Below are 13,825 nucleotides of genomic sequence, written 5' to 3'. Positions count from 1 at the left end.
TGACAAAATGATAAATTTTAAACAGACAAAATGAAGTTAATTGTAAATTATGGTAAAAAAAAAAAAGTTAATGCATGTAAAAAAAATATAGTTAATTATCCTACACATCATTATCCCAAAAGATGGCATTCTAAAAAGAGATTTTAAAAGCATCCCATGGCAAAGAACTTTTGACTTCTCTATAAATAATCCTTCTAATGTACCATCATCCATATAGAATCCATATTTTTCTAATCAACGAAAGAATCTCTTTTGTAGTTTCTTCCAATGGAAAAATTCATGTAATTCAACGCTAAATATGCCTCCATCTCTTCCTTTACTACACTCGGCATCCCTCATGCCCTACTTACACCTTACCCTCTCATTATCTTTTGTGAAAATCACCCTGTCCTACATTCCTCTCGCCTTTCTTTTTGAATCATCTGCCACCACCAACTAGTTATGTTTAAAGATGTAAATTCATTGCAAGAATCTGAGTTTGAATCGATTATTAGGTTTGATCTAATTGGAGGTATGAATTTGATATAGGTTGAAACTGATTTTAAATAAGTTTCTTGGTTACAGTTCTTAATGGTCGAGATGGTTGGTTGTAATGGCTAATGATGGTGATGGAAGTTGGTGTTGTTATTGGTTGTTACAGGTATTAGCCCCATAATATTATTGGAAATTTGGAATATAATTTAACGATAAAATCTTATAGAAAAAAATAACGATAAACCTTATACAAAACAATAAATTTCAACATCCCGACAAAAATGATAAATTCTAAACAACTCGAATGAATTTAATTGTAAATTATGGTAAAAAAATGATTCATTTAAAAAAAAAAAAAAAAAAAAAAAAGTAGTTATTAATTTATCAACCTACAAATAATTATCCTAAAAGAAAAAAAGATGGCATCCTAAAAAGACAAGTCAAAAACCTTAGGACTTCTCTATAAATAACCTTTTTAATATATATCATAATCCACATAAAGAATCCATCTTTTTCTAATCAACGAAAGAAAGAATCCATCTTTTTGTAGTTTCTTCCAATGGAAAAAATAAAAAATCATCTAATTCATTGCTTAAGCCAAATCAAAAGACCAATAAATATAAAACTTACACACAACTTCTCATAATAAAAATTCATTAAAAAGACATGTAGATCAAGGAACAAAACGTTCATATAACTTATAATTCATGCATGAGCATTGTACGTTGTACTCGTACCTCATGCAACAAAACTAGTACACCCCATATTTTTTTATTCTTCAAAACCCACCAACACTATACAGTTAAACCCTAGTTTGTTTTTTCAGTTACAAATTCCCATTCGTCAACATCTGAACAACTTCCCTCATATTAGGCCGACGTGTACTCTCTTCCTCCACACACATCATCGCAATCTTAAACATATCCACAACACTTTCCAAAACATACCCCTTCAACCTACAATCCACCACCGCCACCACCACGGCGGTTTCCGGCGGCGGAGGGATCTCGGAGATTGTGTCTCTCACCCACCTCACAATGTCTACTCCGTCGCCAAACTCCCCTACTGGCTTTTTCCCGGATATTAGTTCCAGAAGAACGACGCCGAAACTATACACGTCGCTTTTTTCGTCGACTTTTAGTGTGTAGGCGTATTCTGTAATTTAAATTTTAATCATTATTATGTCAGGTTTTTTAGGGTACAAGTGTTGATGCGTGATGTACATGTTGTGTTTTTTTTTGACTGAAGTGGATTAATCGAAATTTACAGGGTCTGTGGTGTTACAGTAGCAACCCTAGTTTTAAAAGGCAACAGACTACTAGTAGTGTACTTGACCATTTTCAAAAGGCTATTATAGGATTCAACCAAAAAACAAATTTTATTTTTTTATTTTTATTCTGTTTTCAAGTGTTTATCATTAGCACAATGTAAATTTAAAATTCTACCAAATTTCACGTGTGAAAATTGTTACGTATTTAAAAAAAAAAAACTAAATAATATTTTTGTTTAAAAAAAAACGGTTAGAAACTTTAGTTCCAGGGGTATTTAGGTCTTTGTGCACACCGTTAGATCTTTTGCTTAAATGATGCGTAAAAAGTTGTATGAATGAATGGTGGAACACAAAGTTGCTTTAATAAGTGTACTTTAAGCTTCTAAAACAGTACCTTTATAGCACATTTTATGAAGAATAAATATTATACACCAGATAAATTTACATAATTGGTCCTTGTATTTTAAAAAACTTTACAGGTTTAGTCGTTATTATAGTTTTTTTTGAGGATGGTCCATATTCCATACTTCATAGTTTATACTTTATAGGGACCATTTATGTAATTTTTGTAAAGCATTAGGACTATTTATGTAATTTTCTCTAAGAATAGTTAAAAAACCATAAGAATATTATACACAAGATAAAATTACATAAATGGTCCTTGTACTTTAAAAAACTTTACAGGTTTAACTGTTATTTTTGTTGTTTTTGAAAAGGATGATCCATATTCCATACTTATGGTCCATAAACTTCATAGGGACCATTTATGTAATTTTTGTAAAGCGTTGGGACTATTTATGTAATGTTCTCTATGAATAGTTAAAAAAAAACCTTAAGAATATTATACATAATATTAAATTACATGAATGGTCCTTGTATTTAAAAAAACTTTACAGGTTTAGTCGTTATTTTTTGTTTTTTTTAGGATGGTCCATATTCCATACTTCATGATCCATAAACTTCATAGGGACCATTTATGTAATTTGTGTAAACAAATGGGGCTATTTATGTAATTATCTTAAAAAAACCATAAGGATATGCATTAAAGACTTGTACCTGGTGCAATATATCCATACGATCCAGCAATAGAAGACATGCATTCGGATCCACCAGCATCCCTCAAGAACTTAGCCAATCCAAAATCAGCAACATGAGCTTCATAATCCGAATCCAACAATATATTATTCGATTTCACATCTCGATGAATAATCAAAGGCGAACAATCATGATGAAGATAACACAATCCTTTAGCAGCTTCAATCGCAATCTTATACCTCGTTTCCCATTGCAAATGGGCACCTTTTGGCCCATGCAAAATCTCGCCTAAACTTCCATGAGACATGAACTCGTAGAGAAGAAGATTGGTGTCACGATTGCAAACGTACCCCAGTAATCTCACGATGTTTCGATGTTTGATTGTTCCTAATGTTTGGATTTCTGCTTCGAATCCGTGGTTTCTTCCCATTAATCGTTTGATTGCGACGTCGATTCCGTTTGGCATTGATCCTCGGTAGACGATTCCGGCACCTCCTTTTCCGATTATGTTTTCGTCTTTTAAACATACGATAACGTCTTCTGCTTTGAAATCTAGCCTTTGAAAAGTCGTTAGTTTCCATGATTTTGATTTTAGGATCTTGTTCTTCTGTTTGATTAGAAGGAAGAAGATTAGAATCGAGAATGTTATCGTGATTGGGATGAAGATGGAGAGGAAGAGTTTTGATTTGTTGAGGGAAACGGAATGATGTTTGTGATTTGTTATGGATTCGCAGTGAGGGAGGTGAGGTGAACACAGTTTAGGGTTTCCGGCGAAGACTGTGTCGTTGAAGTCTTTTAGTTGGCCATCGGAGGGGACTCTGCCGGAGAATTGGTTGTAGGAAAGATCTAAAACCGTTAAGCTTTTCATGTGACCTAATTTCGCCGGAATCTCACCGATTAGTTTGTTCCGGGAGACGTTGAGAATGTTTAAGCTTGATAAACTGAGAATCCCTCTCGGAAATTCTCCGTGCAATTCATTCCGGCTTAAATCTAATGAAGTTAGATCGGAGCAGTTTCCAATATCCGCCGGAATCTCGCCGGTTAGATTGTTGTCGCTGAAGTTAATCGCATACAATCTCTTCAAATTAAACATCTCATACGGGATTCCACCGATTAAATTGTTGGATTGTAGAGAAAGTTTTGTTATATTCACCAAACCACCAATCGCCGGAGGTATTATTCCGGTGAGCCGGTTGTTTGAAATTGAAACGATTTGAAGAGATTCGCTGTACATTTCCGCCGGAAGCTCCCCGCTGAAATAGTTGTTGTCAAGCTCAAGCATGGTGAGTTCCGGCAAGTTGAATACGCCGGCCGGAATAGTTCCGTTGAAGAAATTGTTCATGATTCGAATCTTTGTTAACGATTTGCAGTCGCCAAGTTTCTCCGGTAGCGGCCCAAAGAAGTAATTTACCATCAGAACCAATATTTGTAGCTTTCCTGAAGAAAGAAGTCAATGACAATAGTCAACATACCATTTCTATCATACGTATATTTAACTTGTACATGATGCATAATGAACTTGTACATCATTTACAACTCAATTGAATTCACAAAGTAATGGAAGAATAGTTATCGTTATAAAATTTTAGGGTTGTTTGTTTAATGTTTACCTCCTTTGCATAAATCTTGTGGAATGGTTCCGGTGAGGTGGTTGCCGTCGACGTCTAGTATGAGAAGTTTGCCGTTGCTACCGAGATTCGGCGGGAGGGAAAAGGTGAAGTTGTTCGTCCATAACTGAAGCACCTCCAGATTCGGGAGATCTCCGATGAACGGCGGAATAGGGCCAGAGAGATGGTTGAGAAACAGATTCAGCAACGTCAAGTTCTTCAGTTCCGAGAAACTCTCCGGTATACCGCCGGTGAGATTATTGCTTGAGAGATCAAGTGACTTCAAACTGACTAATCCTGACAGGTCCGGTGGAATTTCGCCGGTTAAATTGTTGAACTGAAGAAACAGAGTGTGTAACATCTTCAAATTCCCAAGGCTCTCCGGAATCTCGCCGGAGAGATCACAACCTCCGATGTCGAGTAATTTTAACGATTTAAACGAACCGAACTCCGGCGGAATTCCGCCGTCGTAGCTATTGAAATAGCCTAGACAAAGCTCCTCAAGCGTCGATAACCTTGATAAACTCCACGGAATCCTACCGGTGAGTGCGTTACCTTGCAATCCTAAGCTCTGTAGACTCTGAAACTCCGAGTAATCCTCCGGAATCTCACCGCTGAAGAAATTACCTCCGAGAAAAAGCTTTTTCAGATTCTTCAACTTCACAAACTCCAACGGCAGCATCCCGCTGAAATTATTGTTATAAACATCGAACACTTCAAGCTCCGCCATCGCCGCCACGATCTCACCAGGAAACTCGCCAGTAATCGCATTAGTCGAGAAGTTGATAAACCTAATCGAAGTCAGATTACACATCTCCACAGGAAGTTCACCGGTGAGTCCATTAGATGTAAGCGTGAGATTAACAAGCTTGTTCAAAACCCCAATCTCCGGCGGAATACTACCGTTCAAAGCAACGTTCGAGATGATCAACGACGTTACACGTGAATTCTCGTCACACGTAACTCCTGAAAACGAACAATGAGAATTGGAAACAATGGAATTAGGTAGAGGTGCTACCCAGTCGTCTAATCCGGACCTTTCTGGTGCTACAGCCATTGATTGTTTGAGCTTCAAGAGTGCATCAAGATCTGAAAATCCATTTGACGAATGTAAGAGAATGAAGAAGAAGAAGAAGAAGAAGAAGAAAAGGTGAAGAACAACAGGAAGTTTGTTCTTCATTGTTCAGTGGTTCAGGATGAGAGTGAAAGTCTGAAAGACGGCATAGAAGAAGTTGATGGCGGTGGTAGTTGTAGTGTAGACTGGGAGTGGATAGCATATAATATAGGTTTAGAAAAAATTGGAAGAACCTCTGACGAGTATCCATTTTGATACGAAGAAAAAATAAAAAAGCAAGGGGACTACAAAATTACATAAAACAAACTTATCATGTAAATTGTCAATATTTTCTTTTATATTAAGAAAATAAAATATAGGAGAATTTTATTTATATTCTAATAAAATTTAAATATTATTTTTATATCGTTACAAATAATACAATTACAAATATATTCTTCTCAAACTAATATCCAAATTTATAATAATTTAATTTGGATTATACAAATTAATATTAAAAAACTTATATAGAATTCAAAATTTCATTCAAATTTACCAAAATGTCCTTCCCTAATTATAGATTACACAGTACCCACACCTCCTTCCCCTTCGTCTCCTTGCACCCAAACGGATGCCTCAAGTATATAGGTTACTTAACCCTGCAACAATTAAAATGAATTGATGATTCTTAATAATACAAAGTGTTTTTGCACATGTCAAACTCGCAAATTACTGACGTGGCCTTGTATATGGCCTCATCATTATATACTTATAAAGGAAGCATTTTTTTCTTTCATCATATTCATTTGAAACTCCTATTCTTTTTTTCTTTCACCACATTCATTTGAAACTCTCATTCTTTTTTTCTTTCACCACATTCATTTGAAACACCCATGACTTTTCAATTTCTTTATAATAATAATTATAATTTGGTAAATTGGGTTAAATAAATAGTAAACCTAAAGTGTAATCATACATAAACCAAATTTTAATATTAAAATAATATCTTTACTTCTACTTATAAAATTATGTTTTTTAACTTTTAACATATTATACTTAATTTATTAATTTTAATATATTGTTGGATATAAACCCTTATCATTGTAAATGTATAATTTTGGAACAATTTGTATAAGATACTTAAATTATTAATTAAAATATAACATTACATGGTCAACTTAAATATAAATTTTAGTTTAACTTAAACAATCCAAAGAATATTTTATAAATAGTCAAAAGTGATAAATTGTAGTGTCTCTCTAATAATGATTATAAGTTGGTTAAGAAGATTAAATAAATATCAAACCTAAAGTATAATATAAATAGACTAAATTTCAATTTTAAAATAATATATTTACTTCTATTTATAAAGTTATGTGTTTAAATTTTAACATATTATACTTAATTTATTAGATTTAAAATGTTGTTGTATATAAATCATTATCAATTTAAAGCTACATCTTTTGAACAGTTTTAACAAAATACTTAAATTGTTGATTTAAATATAACATTACAGTGTCAACTTAAATATAAATTTCAGTTCCGCTAAAAAAACCAAAAAATATTTTGTAAATAGTTAAAAGTGATAAATGCAAAAACTAAATTGTAATATCAATTTAACTAAAATATTTCCTAAATATATTTTTATAATCGTTAAATATTTTCAAATAAGTAGCTTAAAACAACTTACAATAACAATAGTTAAAAATAACTCTATATAAATGATTATATTGTTACCTTTAAAATCAAAATATAATGTTTGATATTTTAAATAATCTAGAAAATAAAATATTAAGCAAACAATTTTTAAAAATTAGTTAACAATAACAACAACTATAAATAACATAAAATCATATATTATTTTTATTTTTATTCATGTGTAACTCATGGATAGAAATCATTCAAACGGTTGAGATTATAAAGTTATAATAGATGTATATATTATCATATAATTACAAATAATCAATATATTATACCAATTTAGTATATGAATTATTATGTCGAATTTAACAATAACGTTATTGTTATATTTAAAAAAACATATATTTGTAAAGGCTTAAACTATATAGGTGTTTCTGCACATTACAATGTCAACTTAAATATAAATTTCAGTTCCACTTAAAAAACATAAAAATATTTTGTAAATGGTTAAAAGTGATAAATTGTAATGATAAATACAAAAATTAAATTGTAATCTCAATTTAACTAAAATATTTCTTAAAGATATTTTTATAATCTTTAAAATTTCCAAATAAGTATTTTAAAATAACTTACAATAAAAATAGCTAAAAATAACTCTATATAAATGATTATATTGTTACCTTTAAAATCAAAAAATAATGTTTGATGTTTTAAAAAGTTATAATGATAGAAATTAAAACATTAAGCAAATAAATTTTAAAAAATTAATTAACAATACCAACAACTATAAATAACATTAAACCATATATTATATTTAATTTTATTCATGTGTGACTCGCGGATAGAAGTCATTCAAACGATTGAGATTATGAAGTTATAATAGATGTATATATTATCATATAATTCAAAATAATCAATATATTATATCAATTTAGTATATAAATTATTATATCAAATTTAACAACAACGTTATTATTATATATAAAAAGACATATATTTGTAAAAACTTCAACTATATAGGTATTTTTGCGCAACGCGCGAGCATTCGTCTAGTTTCTTTATTAAAGTAAACAAATTTTCTAAATTCATACTCAGTTGACTTACGATTGCTGAAATTGAACCATATATATTCCAACATAAATTAAATAAACTCGTACGATAATGCACAAATTTATTTGTGCAAGCATGAAACATCCGGATATTAAATCATAATCTATTTGTCCATGACAAACTATAAAACAAAAAACAAAAAAAAAAAAAAAAAAAAAAAAAAAAAAAAAACATTGCCCAGTTATAGAAATGTCTAATATTTAATTTAGGATTTAATATGAAAAATGGTATTTTGGTAAATTTTTATGGAATTTTGAAGTTCAATAAATTTTTTTAATATTAAATTGATAAAATCCAAATTAAATTATGAGTTTGGATTTAAACGTGAGATTTATAGTTTGATAAGGATATTACATGAAAATTTTTCCTTAAATAAAATATAAAAACATAGATTTTTCGGGATAAATAGTCATTTGAGTATTTTTTAGGGAAGATCATTTCAAAGAGTAACTTATTTTTTATATGTATATATTTAGTCTTTATTTTTTTCTTTTTGTAAAATAAACTTTTATATCAGTTTTTTTAACCATGCAATCATTTTTACAACCAATACTCGTTATATCGGTTATATACGATTTTCCTTTTATTTCGGTGAAATGAATTTGTCATGTGGCATCCACATGTTAGCTTACGAGGATAGGGTAACACTACACCCCTATTTAGATGTGTAACATCCGGATTCCCAGGTATTATTTTTATTTTTTTATTTTTGGGTGTTGTGAGGAGACTCGGCGAGTTGGAGTCTAAACTCGCCGAGTAGGATCGCGGTTATGTGCGCGGGTACGCGTCTAGACTCGGCGAGTCCATGCTGTTTAATGAAACCCTAATTTCCAGGGTTTGAGACCTATTTAAAGGGTCTTATGGCCGTCATTTGCGGCCACCAACCCCAAAGAGAAACCCTAAAGAGATCTTGAGCGTTTTGAGAGAGAGAGAGAGAGGAGGCCATTGTTAACCTTTGAAGCATTGTTTGGCAAGGCAAAGGAGGTTCTAGCCAGGAGGAAGCAAGGGAAGTGGACATTCTTCGAATTTGGAGATCAGAGCATCACTTTGGAGGTAATATTTTGGCTCCCTTTCTGTTGTTATGATGATCATGGAGGTTTAGGGTTTCTTGACCCCCCTTTGTTGGCTAGATTTGATGTCCAATTCGTCCCTATTTGTGATGAGACTTGGAATGGGATCCATAGAGGTCCAGAGAAGCTTTTTCCTCAAGCTTTATGAGGATCCATGGAAGTTTTGACCATGGATCATGATAAATGGGGCTAAAACATCATATAAGAGCAAATAGATGTTGTTTGAGCATCAAGGTTTGGACTTTACGTGATTATCATGCTTGGGGAGGCCAGATCTATGATTGAATGGGACAGATCTGACCTCAGAATTGGTTTTGAGTTTATGCATGGCATGAACTCACCGAGTCTAAAGAACAGACTCGGCGAGTAGTATGAAGGGTGCCCGTAATCACTCAGTGAGTGGACTTGTCGAGTTGAGGGAATGACTCGGTGAGTCAGGGAGAGTCAGGGGGACTAAGTTCAAGCTAGAACTCGCCGAGTTGTTCTTGAGACTCGGCGAGTTGAGTCGTGGTGGCCCTGCGATTCATGCCAGGTGGAACTCGTCGAGTCAGGGAGGTACTCGGCGTGTCAAGAGAGGATCTAAGAGAGTCAGTGGACACGTGTAGACTCGCCGAGTCGCCCTAGTGCACTCGCCGAGTCGGGTCAAAGTTGACCGTTGACCTTGTTGACTTTTAGGGTTGAGTACAGTTGTATTTATGAGTGTATTACTTTATGTGATTAGGTGGGGGCTAGATCACACTTATCCAGAGTCAGATATTTGCCGAGACATCGAGGTGAGTCTTTTCACTATACATTACGTAGAGTGGTATACTGTGTAGACTAGAGGGTCTTAAGTGTTATATATGAGATTATGTGTTATGTGTATGTTGTATGTTGTTATAGACCGGACCGAAGGGTCCAACGATACAGACCGGGCCGGAGGACCCAACGAGCTATGACCGGACCAGAGGGTCTAACAAGCTACGAGACTGGAGGGTCCCGCTGAGACACATCGACTAGAGGGTCGTATTATAGCCTTGAGTGGCATATGTGTTGTATGCGGTATTTTGGGGAACTCACTAAGCATTTATGCTTACAGTTGTTGTGTGATGTGTTTCAGGTACCAGTGATGAGCGCGGGAAGGCACCGGCATGATCCGTACACACTTGAGGAGTTTATGTTTTGGATTATGGGGAGATGTTTTTGTGATAGATACATTTGATACAATACGTTTGATGTTATTTTGTGAGTAAATGAATGTTTTGAAAATGAAAATTTTGTTTTGAAAATTTACGTTGTTACAAGTTGGTATCAGAGCCTTGGTTTGAGGGATTCGGATGCATCTTCAGGCGTATCTGAACTCAAACTGAGGATTTGAGAAAAAATGTTGATAATAAAGTAAAACTTTTGAAAATAGTAAAAGAGTTTTGAGATAAACAGAGCAGAGTCGTGTGTACGATCAACCAGCGCCAGAAACGGTGAATCCCCCAAAAGTACCCTTACATTATGTGTTATGATATATGTTATGTTATGCATGCTAGAATAGGCTAGGTATACATATTAGGACTAGAGTGGCCTGATTTGTGATGCCTTAGCCTAGGAGATTTCTGCTGCTGAGATGCTTGAGAGCGAGTAGATAGCAGTTAGGAGCTCATGAGAGTAGAGTACTTGTAATCCAAGATCCAAGGAGGAGGACTTGGAGTGAATACTGATGCGGTGTGGTCAGTAGTATTGGGCCCGTACTACTGAAGACACCGGATCAGTGGGCATTCCAAGTAAGAATCTTTGGACAACGGAGGACAAGTAGGGTTGCGTCGTTGAGTATGTGTATGCTCGATCGAGTCTCTGATAAATTTTGTTGTATTTCAGAGGCATCATGGTTGGGACTCGACACACACCTGAGAGCAATGGTGTCAGCGACGAGGAGATCCGTCGATTGATTCATGAGGAGGTGGCTAATGCTATCCGGGCTGAGATTCCCGAGATGTTTGGGGACATCAAGACCACGCTGATTGAGACCTTTGATGAGCGGTAAGCTGCGCTGACTGAGGCTGCTGCAGCTGCGGCTACTGCTGCTGTTGCTGCTGCCAGACCTCAGGGAGGTGACTTGTTGTTGTTCCGGGAGTTCAGCAACACGAAGCCACCAGAGTTCGATGGGACGCAGTACCCGATTGCCGCTATGAGGTGGATCTCCAACATCGAGGGATGTTTCTATACGTGTTCTTGTCCAGAGCACTTGAGGGTTCGGTTCGCTTTGAACTAGCTCTGTCTGGGAGCGAAGGATTGGTGGAAGTTCGTGACGGCGAACTTCACTTTGGCTGAGATTTCCAAGGTGACCTGGGAGAGGTTCACCACCATGTTCAGAGATGAGTATGTTCCCCCGGTGGAGAGGGAACGGTTGATCTAGGAGTTCTTGACCCTCAAGCAGGGTACCGATTCTGTGACGGTGATCACCATGAAGTTTCATGATAGGGCGATGTTTTACCCTGAGCAAGTGTTTTCTGAGCAGGCTCGCATGAGCCGTTATCTGGGTGTTCTGAGGAGAGATATTCGAGAGTTCGTGGCGAACTCGACATACCGGACATTTGATGAGCTTTAGGCAAATGCCCGAAAGAGGGAGATAGAGTTGGAGACTCAGGCCAGGGAGGAGGCCGAGTCACAGTGGGTGGATCGACGACCGGCTCAGTCCCAGCCGGCAGCCAAGCGGGCTAGACCCGCTGATTCGAGATCTGGAGGCACGAAGGGCCGCACTTGTGGGAAGTACGGTAAGAGCCACGAGGGGTCATGCAGGGCAGGGGTGTGCTACAAGTGCGGGAAGGAGGGGCATATCGCGAGGGATTGCCCCAAGGGATTTTCGGTTTTCTTCCATTGCAACCAGACCGGCCATCGGAAGGCCGAATGCCCGCAGCTTCTTCAGGGATCCACGCAGGGATCTGCGCCTGCTGCTAGGGCCACTGAGGTTCGGCCGGTGAAGGCCGAGGCCCCGAAGGCTCGTGGGAGAGCATTTCAGCTAACCGCGGAGGAGGTCAACATGACGCCAGATGTTGTGGCTGGTATGTATCCTCTTTTCATCTTTTATTTGAGTTGAGTTTTATGCTTATATGATGATATGCGTAGGTACTTTTCTTGTGAATTCTGTGCCTGCTTTGGTGTTATTTGACTCGGGTGCGAGTCGGTTGTTTGTTTCCATAGCATTTAGTCAGCATATTAGTACCCGTCGAGAGGCATTGGATTGGCCTCTGCGAGTTTCCATAGCTGATGAGCGAGCAGTGTATGCTTCGGATGTGTCCTTGAGATCTTCGGCGTGGAGTTTCCGATAGATCTGGTCCCGATCGCGATGGGGGACGTGTGTGTGATAGTGGGTATGGATTGGTTGAGTCGTTATGGAGCCGTGATAGACTGCAAGCGTCAGCTGGTGTCGATTCGAGACCCTAGTAGGGGAGTTCTTACAGTGTACGGCGAGGGTACACGCACGGGGTCAGCATTTTGTTCGGCCGCAAGGGCGAGGCAAAGTCTACAGCAAGGCTGTAGGGGATTTGTGGCATATGTGATGGATGCGAGGGTTGGTTCAGAGGGACCGAAGTTGGTGGATGAGGTCCCGATAGTGCGTGAGTTTCCGGATGTGTTTCCAGAGGAGTTGCCGGGTGTGCCTCCGGAGAGGCAGGTAGAGTTCGGTATTGATTTGGTTCCGGGAGCTGCGCCTATCGCTAAGGCGCCTTATCGCCTTGCGCCTTCGGAGATGCAGGAGCTATCCTCGCAGCTCCAAGAGCTGCTAGGGAAAGGGTTTATCAGGCCGAGCAGTTCGCCATGGGGGGGCGCCCATTCTTTTTGTCAAAAAGAAGGACGGTTCGCACCGGATGTGCATTGATTATCGTGAGTTGAATAAGCTAACGGTCAAGAACCGTTACCCATTGCCGAGGATCAATGATTTGTTCGATCAGTTGCAGGGAGCATCTTGGTTCTCCAAGATCGATTTGAGGTCTGGGTATCATCAGGTGAGGGTGCGGGAGGAGGACGTCCCGAAGACAGCATTCCGGACTCGTTATGGGCATTACGAGTTCGTGGTGATGCCCTTCGGACTCACCAACGCACCAGCGGTGTTCATGTATCTCATGAACAGGGTGTGCAGACCAATGTTGGACCGCTCGGTGATCGTGTTCATCGACGACATTCTGGTGTATTCGAGATCCAGAGAGCAGCATGAGGAGCATTTGAGGGAGATCCTTGGAGTTTTGAGATCGGAGAGGCTTTATGCCAAGTTCTCCAAGTGTGAGTTCTGGCTACGAGAGGTCCAGTTTTTGGGGCATCTCGTGAACCGGAAGGGGATATTGGTCGACCCGGCCAAGATTGAGGCGGTTATGAGGTGGGAGGTGCCGAGATCACCCACCGAGATCAGGAGCTTCCTGGGATTGGCCGGCTATTATCGGAGATTTATTAAGGATTTCTCCAAGACCGTTGTGCCACTCACCAAGTTGACCCGGAAGAGTGTTGCGTTTTCTTGGGGTCCGGAGCAGCAGACCTCGTTCGAGACACTTCGCAGGAAGTTATGCGAAGCCCCAGTGTTAGCCCTTTTGGAAAGGATGGA

General features: G+C 37.6%; 1 protein-coding gene across 1 annotated transcript; it reads right to left on the bottom strand.

Moving 5' to 3' along the window:
- Nucleotides 1–1,111: 1,111 nt before the first annotated feature.
- Nucleotides 1,112–5,683, bottom strand: LOC111917863 (receptor protein kinase CLAVATA1). Its single transcript, XM_023913497.3, has 3 exons — nucleotides 4,390–5,683; nucleotides 2,801–4,216; nucleotides 1,112–1,629 (listed from the first exon to the last, which is right to left on the bottom strand). Exons 1-3 carry the CDS (start codon nucleotides 5,564–5,566, stop codon nucleotides 1,301–1,303), a joined length of 2,922 nt encoding a protein of 973 aa, XP_023769265.1. The 5' UTR covers nucleotides 5,567–5,683; the 3' UTR covers nucleotides 1,112–1,300.
- Between the last annotated feature and the right edge of the window lie 8,142 nt (nucleotides 5,684–13,825).

Source organism: Lactuca sativa, chromosome 2 (assembly GCF_002870075.4).
Source record: "Lactuca sativa cultivar Salinas chromosome 2, Lsat_Salinas_v11, whole genome shotgun sequence".
In the NCBI taxonomy this organism is placed as follows: domain Eukaryota; kingdom Viridiplantae; phylum Streptophyta; class Magnoliopsida; order Asterales; family Asteraceae; genus Lactuca; species Lactuca sativa.
This window is presented reverse-complemented; position numbering and strand designations above follow the sequence as displayed.

Bases quoted from the DNA above. Each gene is read 5' to 3' on its own strand.
- LOC111917863 (XM_023913497.3), bottom strand. From the start codon at position 5,566: ATGAAGAACAAACTTCCTGTTGTTCTTCACCTTTTCTTCTTCTTCTTC. The intron at 4,217-4,389 runs GTAAACATTAAA...TTCTTTCTTCAG, and splicing joins ACAAGATTTATGCAAAGGAG to GAAAGCTACAAATATTGGTT. The intron at 1,630-2,800 runs GTACAAGTCTTT...TTTAAATTACAG, and splicing joins GTATGGATATATTGCACCAG to AATACGCCTACACACTAAAA.